The sequence below is a fragment of the Oryctolagus cuniculus genome, chromosome 2, assembly GCF_051225735.1.
Source record: "Oryctolagus cuniculus isolate XC-2025 breed Fujian yellow rabbit chromosome 2, ASM5122573v1, whole genome shotgun sequence".
Classification (NCBI taxonomy): Eukaryota; Metazoa; Chordata; class Mammalia; order Lagomorpha; family Leporidae; genus Oryctolagus; species Oryctolagus cuniculus.
This window is the reverse complement of record NC_142868.1, coordinates 13,094,284-13,107,007: the sequence shown is the minus strand read 5'-3', so window position 1 is coordinate 13,107,007 and position 12,724 is coordinate 13,094,284. Positions and strand designations below refer to the sequence as shown.

Below are 12,724 nucleotides of genomic sequence, written 5' to 3'. Positions count from 1 at the left end.
ACTCTGCCTAATACCACCCTTTTCATGATCCCAGTAACCACAACTCTGATCCAAGTCATCATCATCTTTTTCCAGAATTGCTGAATATCCTCCTTATTAGCATTCCTGTTTCCATACTTGTATCCTTATAGTTAGTTAATACTAGATTGGCAAACTATGCCCACAGGCCAAAGCCAAATACTACTGGTTTTTAACAGCCTGCTAGTTTGGAATACTTTTACATTATTGAACAATTGTACAAAATTCAAATTCCAACGTCTCTAAATCAAGTTTATTGAACTGTCACACTCATTTATGTAACATCTACAGCGGTTTTCACACTAAGACAGAACTGAATACTTGAGACAATCACATGGCTCACAAAGTCTAAAATATTTTCTCTCTTGCCCTTTACAGAAAAGGTCTGCCAACCCCTCTCTAGTCTACCCAATCTTGTACCCAATCATATAACAATCTACTCAAAGCCCTCCAATTTCTTCCCATCTCGTTCACCAGTGAAAACTGCTGATCTTTAGTCTGTAAATTCCTAGAAGACACAGGCATCCTGCAAATCCTTTTTCCTACTATTCTTCACTTTGTTTCAATGTTTCCTATCCAGGTATCCTCCTGCTCATTGAGCATGCCTAGCAAAGTACTATCCCAGGGCCCGTCCTTGCCCTTCACTTTCCTTGGAAAACCAGATATCGACTAGGTTCACTCCTTTGCTTCTCTCTGGGATGGGCCCAAACATCAAATTTGTATTTACCTGAATTATCTTATTTAATCCTCAACAAATCTGGTTGTAAGGGCTATCTCCACCAAAATCCCCCTTTCTCTCTTCTCACTCCCTATTCTCTTTCTTTGCTTTATTTTTCTCTGTCATATTATATACATACATGTTTCTTCTTCTAAAATGTAAGCTCCATTAGGACAACTTTCTTCTTCTGTTTGTTTATATTACCTACATACCTTATTTTGTCTAGTTCTAAATCAGTACTAGCACATAATATTCACTCAATAAACAGTTGCTAAATGAATAATTAATAGTTTCTTAACTGATATTTCAGCATTTTACAGTAACATTTTAATAAATCAAAAGATAAAAATTGAATTATGATAATTTCCCATCATCTTCAGAATACAGAGTATGAGAATTATCATCACACGCACACAGTATTCAGAAAATATAGTCAAGCTTTTGTCAAAAAATAAATCCTACCTGCAACAGCAATACAAAATGTTTACTTGCAAAGTCCTGATTCTGTAGTCCACAGCATCCCAAGCATAAAACAGCCAGATTTCTTACTACAGGATGAACACTTATTATTCCAGGAAGAATCTAATATAAAAAACAGCATGTAAAATATCTCAATAGTTTTTAACAAGTAAATGATAGCATTTTGGATACATATGAACAAAAATGTTATCTGTATGTATTTAATATATTAAAATTAATTGTACCTGCTTATTTTCATTTTTTGTAGACTCTAGAAATTTAATATTACATTTGGTTTAGGCTAAATTCCTGTCAGAAAATGTTATTTTAGAGTTCTGCAGCACTCATGTCACTATAGTCAATACAATGGGAATTACCTATGACAGGTTACTATAAAAGTTCTTTAAATATAACACAAATTCCTTTCACAGGGCTCATAATGTCAAATTTGTCAGTCTTTCTATATAGCAAGATTCCAATACTTAAAATATTCCTGCTATGTTTCAGTATTTCTTCTTACTATTTTAAGAACATAGACATTCTGCATCTCTTCCTAATATAAAACTTTTTCAAACCTTCTAAAAGAATCATAACTTATGTATCAGGTCCTTTGCCTGAATTATCTTATTAATCCTCATAATAAAGTAGCCACTGTATACATATTTTTCACAATTTGCATTTATTTGATGTTTAAAATACTAATATTTTTATTAAGTGCTACTAAACAACTTATAAAATGAGGAAGGAATAAGGTATAATAAACCCTCTATTTAGCTACCAACATACCAAAGATTCAATGATCCCATTCATGGTTGCTCCTATACCTGTTGAAATGGACATCTGTTTCAATAGTTCATAGCACAAAATCAGACACTTCTGTAGAGTTTCAGCATCATTCTAAAATAAAATACAACATATTCAGCATTAGTAAGAATATCTTTTGCCTATCCCTTAAATGTTTGCTTTCTCAGAGCTTTGTCACTCAACATATGTATTCCCAGAATGATCCTATCTGGTCATACAGCTTAATTTATTATCTATGAGCTAGCCCAGCTATATTCTAAATTTCAGATTAATATATACAATCGCTACCTTTTGGATAGTCCATAGGCTCCTCGAACTCAACCTATCCAGAAAGGAATCAACTCATTGTTATTCACAACTTTACCCCTCCTGCTCTACCTTCATAATGTCACCACCATGTACAAGTTGTTCACACCAAATAATCTAGGATATATATATATATATATATATATATTTTAAAGATTTATTTGTTTGAAAGGCAGAGTTACAGAGAGGCAGAGGCAGAGGAAGAGAGAGGTTCACTCTCCAGATGGCTGCAAAAGCCAGAACTGCACTAATCCAAAGAAAGGAGCCAGGAACTCCTTCTGGGTCACACCCGTGCGTGCAGGGGCCCATGAATATTGGCCATCTTCTACTGCGTTCCCAGGCCATAGCAGAGGGTTGGATCGGAAGTGGAGCAGCTGGGACTCAAAGTGGCACCCATATGGGGTGCCAGCACTACAGGCAGTGGCTTTACCCACTATGCCACAGCGCCAGCCCCAGGATATATTCTTGACTCTGTCTTCTTCCTATTACCAATTCCCAAATAACCTCTCAAAGCCATTGCTTCTTTCCATGTGCAGTCAGTTCAGCCTGCCATCATCTCAAACCTAAAAAAAGACTCCCAACTATTGTGCCTGTCTACCCCATACTTTCACTCCTTTGTAACATTTCTGAATGAGTGGCCTTATAGAACAGGTAACGAACACTGCCACTTAAAACACTATTAGTTCACCATGAATTCTTGAGTGAGGCCCAAATTATTTAATTTTACTTACATAAGGCCTTACATGACTTGGTCATTACTTTTCTCCCATATTTATTTTTAATGTTTCTGTCAATTCTTTCTTTTTTTTTTAAAGATTTATTTTTATTTATTTCAAAGACAGAGTAAGAGAGAGAGGTAGAGGCAGAGAGAAAGGTCTTCCATCTGCCGGTTCACTCCCCAAATGGCCGCAACAGCCGGAGCTGAGTTGATCCAAAGCCAGAAGCCAGGAGCTTCCTCCGGGTCTCCCACGTGCGTGCAGGGGCCCAAGGACTTTCCTAGGCCATAGCAGAGAGCTAGATCGGAAGAAGAGAAGCCAAGACATGAACCAGTGCCTTTTTGGGATGCTGGTGCCACAGCAGGAGGCTTAGCCTACTATGCCACAGCAATGGCCCCAACACAACAGACCTCTTAACCTTCTGGACTATCACACATGTCATCCAACATGTCTATAACATAACCTTAATAAATTAATAAGCAGCAACCTAGAGCCACAGTTTGGATTTGAATCCTGTCTCTACCATTTACTGTATGTGTGACTTTGGACAAATTACTTGCCATTAATACAATGAAGATAACAGAACCAACCTCACAGGGTCATAATGAGAATTGAACAAATTCACACTTGTTGCACAATCACAGAAAAAGCATCCTTTAACTGTTGGCTTACATTATTCTTATTCAAATCTCAGGTTAAAACATTCTTCTTCTAGGGAAGCCAACAATACTCTATCTGGGTTAGTAACCACTTCACAAAATCTGTATACTTCCCTGATCACAAAGGGACATATAAAAAGTCAAAGAAAGTCAAGTTAAAGAGTTGATATTAATTATAATAGACTACCTTTGCTAATATTTTCTTAATTGAAACCTGTAGTTTGTTATTTTTCAGATAACTTATTTTCAGTATTTACACTATATTTGCTTCTCAAATAATCCATTAAGCTATTGGGTACTGGTTAATTCTCTGCCTGCAGCGCAAGCATCCCATATGGGCACTGGTTCTAGTCCCGGCTGCCCCTCTTCCAATCCAGCTCTCTGCAATGGCCTGGGAGAGCAGTAGAAGATGCCCCAAGACCTTGGGCCCCTGCACCCATGTGGGAGACCAGGAAGAAGCACCTGGCTCCTGGCTTTAGATCAGCGTAGCTCTGGCTGTTGCGGCCACCTGGGGAGTGAACCAACGAATGGTAGACCTTTCTCTCTCTCCGTCTCACTGTCTGTAACTCTACCTCTCAAATAACTAAATAAAATCTTTAGAAAAAATAAGCTATTAACTGAAAATAAAATTCACTCATTGGGAAGATGGGGTGTTGGAGCAGGAATGTTTATCTAGAAGTCAAAGACATAAGTTGTGAAATTCTCCTTTAAACTCTTTTCTGGCACAGCATTTTCTTAACAAGAATACTCCAATCAGCAATTCCAAAACCAAAAGTATAGCAATAAATGTTCATTAGGAAAATTAAGATCCTAAAAGATATGAATTAAAGTTAACAAATATACTAATTGATACCATTATGTTATATATTAAAATAAGTTCACAGGGAAAGAAATAATCCATTTAAAAGATAAATTTAATAAATAAGACTTTTAAAAAAGACTGCTGAAAACTTTAAATGTTATTAGACATCAAATTGAATGTTTTATTAAAAAATAACAAAGCTGCTTAGCTTTTTCTAAAAACATAAGAGTAATTAAGCTTTAAAATACACAAGCATAATGGTATGGTTTCCATAGAAATTCTTTTCCTAGCAGTAGAAAGGATATGGGTCTTCCACAAAAAAGGGAAAGATGAATGCATTTTCCTTCTAACCATTTAAAACAAGAAAAACAGAACTCAGAAGTAAATCACTATGAGGCTAATTTCCCTGGCAAAGAAAAACAACCTTCAGATCCTAAAGATTAGCATGACAAGGGAGCAAATAAATCCCTAACTAAAATAATTACAATTAATTAAAGCCTTTCAAAATCCAAAAATACAAAGGAACAGAAAAAAATTTTTTCATTTTAGTTCATTTTGTAGTTATTAATCCCTCAAAGGTCAATATATTCTGGCAATTTTATGAGTTAAAGAAGATAAGACTTAATTGAGATGATTAATAACAGATACAGATGAGATTTACCATGAAAAATGTATACCTTCTCTATGTGGACTTCTTTAATTTCAAGTTGCTCTGTCTCTTTCAATAGCTTTATTTTGGCATCCTCTAGTGCTTTTATTTCTTCTTTTAATTTTGATGCCTGATTAAAATCTTGTAAAGTAATGCAATTTTCCAAAGCTTCTTTCGCTTCAATAAGTTTAACTTTCATTTCAGCCACCTAAGAAAAGATATAAATTATTTGTTTAAACACGAAACAAAAATTAACATGATTATCTATAGCAAGCTGAAAAGTGTTATCTAATAGCTCAGTAACCAAGAATCTAAGCAGTCAGGCAGATACAAAGTTGTAACCTTCCAGATACAGGGTTCAGCAAGTTGTTCAGAATCACATTTTAGATACTTGTAGTTTAATAATTAATCAATAATTTGACTCTGTGAAAACAATTTCAAAACTAAAACAAGAAGAAATAAGAGTTGCACAACTACATTATATTCAACTCATTATACATTTTTCTAATTTAGAAGACTACCTTGACTTCTTTTTTTCTTGCTTCAGATGGGTCATTAACACCAACAGTAACAATGGGTGCTCGAATCTCCGAAATAACTTCTGTAACCTGATAAGTTATAATTCAGAGTACATGCTTTAACACATTTATATCAGCAAATAATACCAAACCATTATATAAAATTCCAAGTAGTAACCACCATCTATTGAAAAACAGGGCCAAATATACATATAAAAACAGCAGACATGCTATTAGACTATTTGAGAAAAAATAAATAAATAAATAAAAAGACCAAACAATAAATATTTCGGACTAAAACCTAAAACTGCTTGAAGGTAAAATCAATAGGCATATAGACATTGAAGATAAACCACACTTCATGTAAGAATGAATTATGGTGCATAAGACTGATTATAGACATTAGCAACTAAAATTCTCTGCCTAAAATGATCCAACTCCTCCTTTGTTCAGTTCTGTGCAGTTAAGTATAGAAAAACAGTATATTCTTAATTCTTCTTTTCCATACATACAACATAAGGAAATACTTTCCTTTCAGAGCTTCTTGAACTTTGGAGTTGGCTATTTCAGGTAAAAAGCTGTCTCCAGTAAAAGTACTTAAGTGGTTGCTGGATAATGAAAACTAAGGAAGTTGTAGATGTGTAAGTATGTACACATAAGGAGAGGCTGGAAGAGACAACCTCTGAATTAACCTACAAGTCAAATAATATGATTTTATGGAAAAAAAAAAAGATCATACATATCTACCCTCTTGGCTATTCCAAATAAAAAAATTAAAAAAAAAAAAAACTTCAAAAAATAGTATAGTAGATAATACTTATTTGTGTATTTACCAAGCATTTTATGCATATTATCTCAACAATAGAAAAGTAGGTTTCAGTGTTAATCCTATTTTGCAGATAAATAAAGAAGCTAAATAACTTGCCCAAAGTCACAAAGACAAAAAGCATCAAAAGGGCTTTGAACCCAAGTTACATATGACCTGAGCAAACTCTCCAATACCCTAATGTCCAAAGCCTCATGGACAAAACCTCATCCCATTTTTCTCCTCCTCCCAAACCTGGTCCACTTCAAATTCATTCAACACAGTAATAGGCATACTAAAAAGAAAAGATTGACTTGTTTTACTATGTGTATGGGAAGGGGAGAGGCCAGAGAAGGAAATGTGATTTTAAGAAATTTAAAAATTGTTACACAAAACTAAAACAAAGCAAAAACAAAATTAAAAGTTCTAAAAAGAAAACAAACAATCTTCAACGTCAGTTACCAAAACTTTTTATCAGTGAAGAAAATAACTTACAATTTGTGTTCTCTTATTATCATCTATAATGATGTGGAGTAGTCGCTCAACAAGAAAAGAAATTAGGGATATTGGGGTAGTGGGTAAAGTAAGAATTTCCTGTAAAATAGCCAGCAGCCGTTTCCTGCAGTCAAAAAAGAATTAATTTAAATATCACTGACAGAATTCATTTTATCTCTAATAGTCACACACTCCAAAGACTTAATCACATGTCTCTGTTCTCTCCTTTAATCACTATAGGTATAAAAATCCAGATATACAGACTTTAATTCATATTATACAGTACTTGATTTTTATAAACCACTCTATAATCTCCAGTAAATAAACAATGACAAAATACCAGAAATAAATAAACCTCTTATGCAGTAGTACAGCAAGTCCTCTTTGTGATAAAAACCAACAGAGATTTTTAACCAAAAATCCTGCAGTTTATTTACTCCAAAGAAATTGAATGGTACATATATAAGTAACCATACAAACACATATATACATACATACACACACACAGACACACACACACACACACACGGGCAAATAAAGACATTTTGGTCAAGGACAAACCATATATATGATGGTGGTCCCATAAAATAATCTAACAGAGCCAAAAAGTTTCTAATCTTAGTAACACGATAGCAAAGCCACAGTAACATTGTAGCTCAACATATTACTCTGTGGTGTTACTGGTATAAACAACCCTATCTGTCAGTCATATTAAGGCATAGACCATATTATAAAGCACAATATATAATACTTTATAATAATAAATATAATAAATGACCATGTTGCTGATTTATCATTATTTTAGAGCATACTTCTACTTATAAAAAGATTATTTACATTTTTACAAATAATTTTATGATGTTTCACTGGCAGCAGCCTTGTACACATCACATTTACTATGTCTCTTAATTGCACTGAGAGGCCACATCTAGTGATTGGTCTATACCATATAGGTTTGTGTAAAAATACTATATAATGTCCCAACAGCAATGAAACTGACTAACTACATATTTCTTAGAACATTTCCCAACTGTTAAGCAATACATGCTGAATATGGGTGTACACTCCCATATATGGATACACAGGGCTGGTGCTATGGCATAGCAGGAGGGTTAAGCTGCTGCTGGCAGTACCAGCATCCCATGTGGGCACTGGTTCGTGTCCTACCTGCTCTGCTTCCAATCCAGCTCTGTGCTGATGCACTTGGGAGAGCAGAAGATGGCTCAAGTGCTTGTGCCCCTACACCCTCATGCGAGACCCAAAAGAAGCTCCTAGTTCCTGGCTTTGGCCTGGCCCAGTCCCCACCATTGCAGCCACTTGGGAAGTGAACCAGTGGATGGAGGATCTCTCTGTCTCTCCTTCTCTTTCTCTCTTCTATAACTCTACCTTTCAAATACATAAATAAGTATTTTTTTAAAAAGAAAAAAAATAGAAGAAGAAGGAAAAAAAGAAAAATTTTATAGCACTACAGAGACACAACGTAAATATATTTAACCGTATTATAACATGAAAATATTTCAATATAGGAAATTAGAAGAGCAAATTAGAATAAGTGTTAACTTTTAGATATACCTTCCTCCTTCTTCACTGGTATCCAAAGACTTAATAATTAGAATCAACTGTTGACCTATGAACTCTTTTGTCATCAAATTTTCAATATAGGAAAAATCACCCTTCTGTTCTTCATTAACAACAGGAATGCTCTTGATGTAACTGAAACAATAAGTAGAATCTTTTACAAAACATCAAAGAGATGTCAACATATCCCTCCCTCTCTGCCAATATCACTTTCAAATAAATAAAATTAATCTTAAAAAAGAAATTCTGCTCTCACAGGAGGAACTAAGTCTTTACATGACAATTTTCAGTAACTAAAAATTAATTTCCAGAGAATCAGGCCCATAATTCATATTAAATGGAAGCTTTAAAGAAAATGCATTAGGGACAGGCATTGTGGTACAGCAGTGAAGACACCACTTTGGAGTCTCAAAAGATTCAGTTTCCTAATATTGTGCCTAGGAGGCAGCTCAAATACTTTTGCAATACCTCAGCAGAGTTGAGTCCTGATAGAGATGAAAAAACACATGGACCCCAAAATCTTACTATCTGGACATTTCAAAAGAATTTGTCAATAAATTTCACAAAGTAACACATCATTACCAACTTTATGGAGAAATGTTCATATCACATCTAAACAGTCTTGAGGAAACTATCCTAAAAATATTGACTCCGCACTTTCAGTATACTGACTAGCACAAGATATTCTTCAGACTCAATGCATGTCCCCATTTATCCCTGTATATCCAAAAACAGAGGAGTTTTAAAATTTATTTCTAGTTAGATATGATTTTGAGAAAGGAAGCAGACATGTTGACATATGTAGCAACATAAGCACAATCCAAAAAAAAAAATAATAATAACTTTACCTCAGTAAATATTCTGCATATACCACAGGCTCTGGCAAAATCTGTTCCAAAAATTCTTCACCTTCATCTCCTTTTGATTTCAAATGTTCACACAGGGCACGCCAATATAAAGCAATTTCAGGAGTTAAGGTTTCAACTGGAATCAATTTCCTTATGTAAAAGGAAGAGAACACAAGAAAGCCTGAACTTTATATCCAGGTCAAATAACTGAACCGATTATAAAAGTAGGAATAAGAAGCAGATTTGAGTTATAACCATCATTCTTTTAATTACAAAATCATTAATTTAACAAAAATGAATCAAGAACCTTAAAAAAAAAAAAACAAGGAAAGCAGGCATATCATAGAGTTATACATTTTCAGTTTATTTCATGTTATGCTATTGGGATTTCTCATGGAAAGTTAATACCTAAAACACAGTAATAAAATGAAGGAGGAAACACAGCTAAAGTATAGAATCTATGCTAAATCAGTTCTAAAGGGTGGGGTTGGGAGTGGCAGAAGGGAAAAATGATAATCTCAAAATAAAGAAAACAAAAGGAACAGATAAAATGAATGCTTTGTGTACCTGCCATCATTGTTTTTACAGATTCCCACCAGTTCATTGAGAGGAGTCACCGAAAATAAGGCACTGAGGACAGAGATTGCCACTTCGGATGAATTTTCAACATCTAGCCGATGCAGCAATTCTAAGATATTTCCTTCGGTGAATCGCAACCAGCCTTGGAGAAGATGCTTCTTCACTGCGTGTTTCACTGCATCTGTTCAGTCATTTGAAGCATAGGTGAACAAAGGCTCCCTCTAGCTTCCAATTTCTGTATTCTGTCTGCTTCAATTAACTTTCATTAGATCAATGTTAACATAAAGTTAATATTTATGATATAAATAAGTAGAGCTTAAGAGCACATTCAAGGGTCTGCAGTGCCAGCATCCCATATGGGCAGTGGTTCAAAACCCGGCTGCTCTACTTCCTATCCAGTTCTCTGCTAAGGCCTAGGAAAGCAGCAAAAGTTGGCCCAAGTTCTTGGGCCCCTGCACCCACAGAGGAGCCCCAGAAGCTCCTGGCTCCTGGCTTCAGATCAGCTCAGCTCTGGCTGTTAGTCATCTGGTGAATGAACCAGCAAATGGAAAACCTCTCTCTCTCAATGGTTCTATCACTGTAACTGTCTTTCAAATAAATAAAATAAATCTTTTAAAACAAAGAGCACATTAAAGAAAAAAGGTATAATGATATTGCAGAGGTCACTATTATGCTCACTTCCAAATAAAAATGGAGAAGGTTCAGCACTAAATTCCAACCACTACTCCAGCCTACTCCTCCTCCTCCAGATTCAAAAAGGGGCTTCAGGTGTTAGTCTAGTAAATATAATATGTATTATTTTATTTGTTGCTTGACTTCATCTACTACATATGATTATTATTTGGCACAGTACATCATACATCACTGAACAAATCTTATTCTTAGCTTTCTATATATTTTTTAAGTTTATTTGAGAAGCAGAGAGAAAGGCAGGGACAGAGTGAGTGTTCCCATCCCAATTTACTTCCCAAATGGCTGCAACAGTCCCCAGCCAGAGATGAAACCAGAGCCAGGAACCCAGAGTCTCCCAAATAGGTGGTAAAACCCTAATTACTTGAGCTATCATCACTGTCTCAAAGAGTCTGCATTAGCAGAAAGCTAGAGTCAGGAGATAAAGGCAAGAATCAAATCCAGATACTCCAATGTGGGATGCAGGCATCTTACCCACTAGGCTAAACACTGGCCCTTAGTTTTGGCTTTTAAGATCATCCTAGTCATTAGTTCCCTGAGAATGTTTTCAAACTCAAATTGATTTTCTTGCCAAAGCAAAATTAAGCCATCTTTTCTCATGTGAGTTACAAATTTTAAAAATATTCCTATAAATACACTCTCTAGTTTAACAGGAGGGGTGGAAAAAACTAGGAAAACTACTAGTCTGACTATACCTAATTCTTGTTTCTGATGCACAGAACACATAAACAAAAATAGAATGTTTTAAAGAGAAAATGTGAACAAAAAGAAATCCTAATGCACATGAACTATACAGACTTAAGTATAGCTTTCTTCATCTGTAAACACAGATGAAATACCAAGATCTTTAACCCTAGGATATATTTTCTATGTAATAAACAAAAATAAGCTTCACTATGTTTATAGGAATGATAGGCTTCCTCAACCTATTTTATGACATTTATTTCCTAAGCCTTATTAAGCCTGACCTCAAAAGAAACTAAAGTTTTAGATATAAAGATGTGTATCTTACCTGATCTGTCATTAAGACCTTGTTGAAGAAGCATGACTCTCTGAGCAATGGACATAGCTCTCATATGAACCTTTTCAGCTAAAACCTTGAAAAGATAATAAGATGGTGATCAAACAACACAATTTGTAGATCAGATAACTAGTCATATTACCTTAATCTTAGAAAATTACCCAGAATCTCAAAAAATTTACATTAAATTATTTAATACGGTAAGATTCCACCTAAATTACCTATATTCTACTTCAAAATTTTTTCGTACAATTTTTTTCAATTTATTTGAAAGGCAGAGAGAATGAGAAATCTTCTACCCACAGGTTCACTCAAGGAAAAGTCTGGAACTCAGCCGGCACTGTGGCTCAGTAGGCTAATCCTCCACCTGCGCGCCAGCACACCGGGTTCTAGTCCCAGTAAGGGCGCCGGATTCTGTCCGGGTTGCTCCTCTTCCAGTCCAGCTCTCTGCTGTGGCCCTGGAGCGCAGTGGAGGATGGCCCAAGTGCTTGGGCCCTGCACCCCATGGGAGACCAGGAGAAGCACCTGGCTCCTGGTTTCGGATCAGCGCGGTGCGCTGGCCGCAGTGACCACTGAGGGGTGAACCAACGGAAAAGGAAGACCTTTCTCTCTATCTCTCTCACTGTCCACTCTGCTTGTCAAAAAAAAAAAATTAAAAAAAAGGAAAAGTCTGGAACTCAATCTGGGTCTCTCACATGAGTAGCAGGGACCCAACTACTTAAGCTGCCTCCCAGTATGTGCATTACCAAGAAGCCATAATCAGAAGCAGAGCGAGGTGGAGCCAAGATGGCGGAATAGTGAGGGCGCGCACAGATAGTCTGGGAAAAGATAGTTTAATAAAAGTGGAGTTATGGTAGCCTCAGGAAAAGGATCAGGGAAAAATCAGAGCAAACTCTTCCGGATCTAGTGGCTGTGACTCGGAGGACCTACGGGGAGAGCAAGGTTGCCCTCCGCGTGGAAGCCGAGCCACGGGAGCAGCAGGACCCGCCAGACCCACCGAGTCTGTGCGCCAGCGCTGGAAGGGGAGGTGAGACAAAAACCTCTCGGTAACCCGAGACA

General features: G+C 36.0%; 1 protein-coding gene across 1 annotated transcript in view; it reads right to left on the bottom strand.

The window, feature by feature from the left end:
• NCAPG (non-SMC condensin I complex subunit G) overlaps window positions 1–12,724 on the bottom strand; it is a 46,216-nt gene that overhangs the window by 20,716 nt on the left and 12,776 nt on the right. Inside the window, exons 5-13 of the mRNA XM_002709370.6 lie at window positions 11,657–11,741; window positions 9,943–10,135; window positions 9,376–9,525; window positions 8,522–8,662; window positions 6,950–7,073; window positions 5,653–5,739; window positions 5,160–5,339; window positions 1,982–2,092; window positions 1,199–1,318 (exon numbers count right to left, since the gene is read on the bottom strand). Coding sequence (XP_002709416.1) covers window positions 1,199–1,318; window positions 1,982–2,092; window positions 5,160–5,339; window positions 5,653–5,739; window positions 6,950–7,073; window positions 8,522–8,662; window positions 9,376–9,525; window positions 9,943–10,135; window positions 11,657–11,741 — 1,191 coding nt within the window. The remainder of the gene's footprint in view (window positions 1–1,198; window positions 1,319–1,981; window positions 2,093–5,159; window positions 5,340–5,652; window positions 5,740–6,949; window positions 7,074–8,521; window positions 8,663–9,375; window positions 9,526–9,942; window positions 10,136–11,656; window positions 11,742–12,724) is intronic.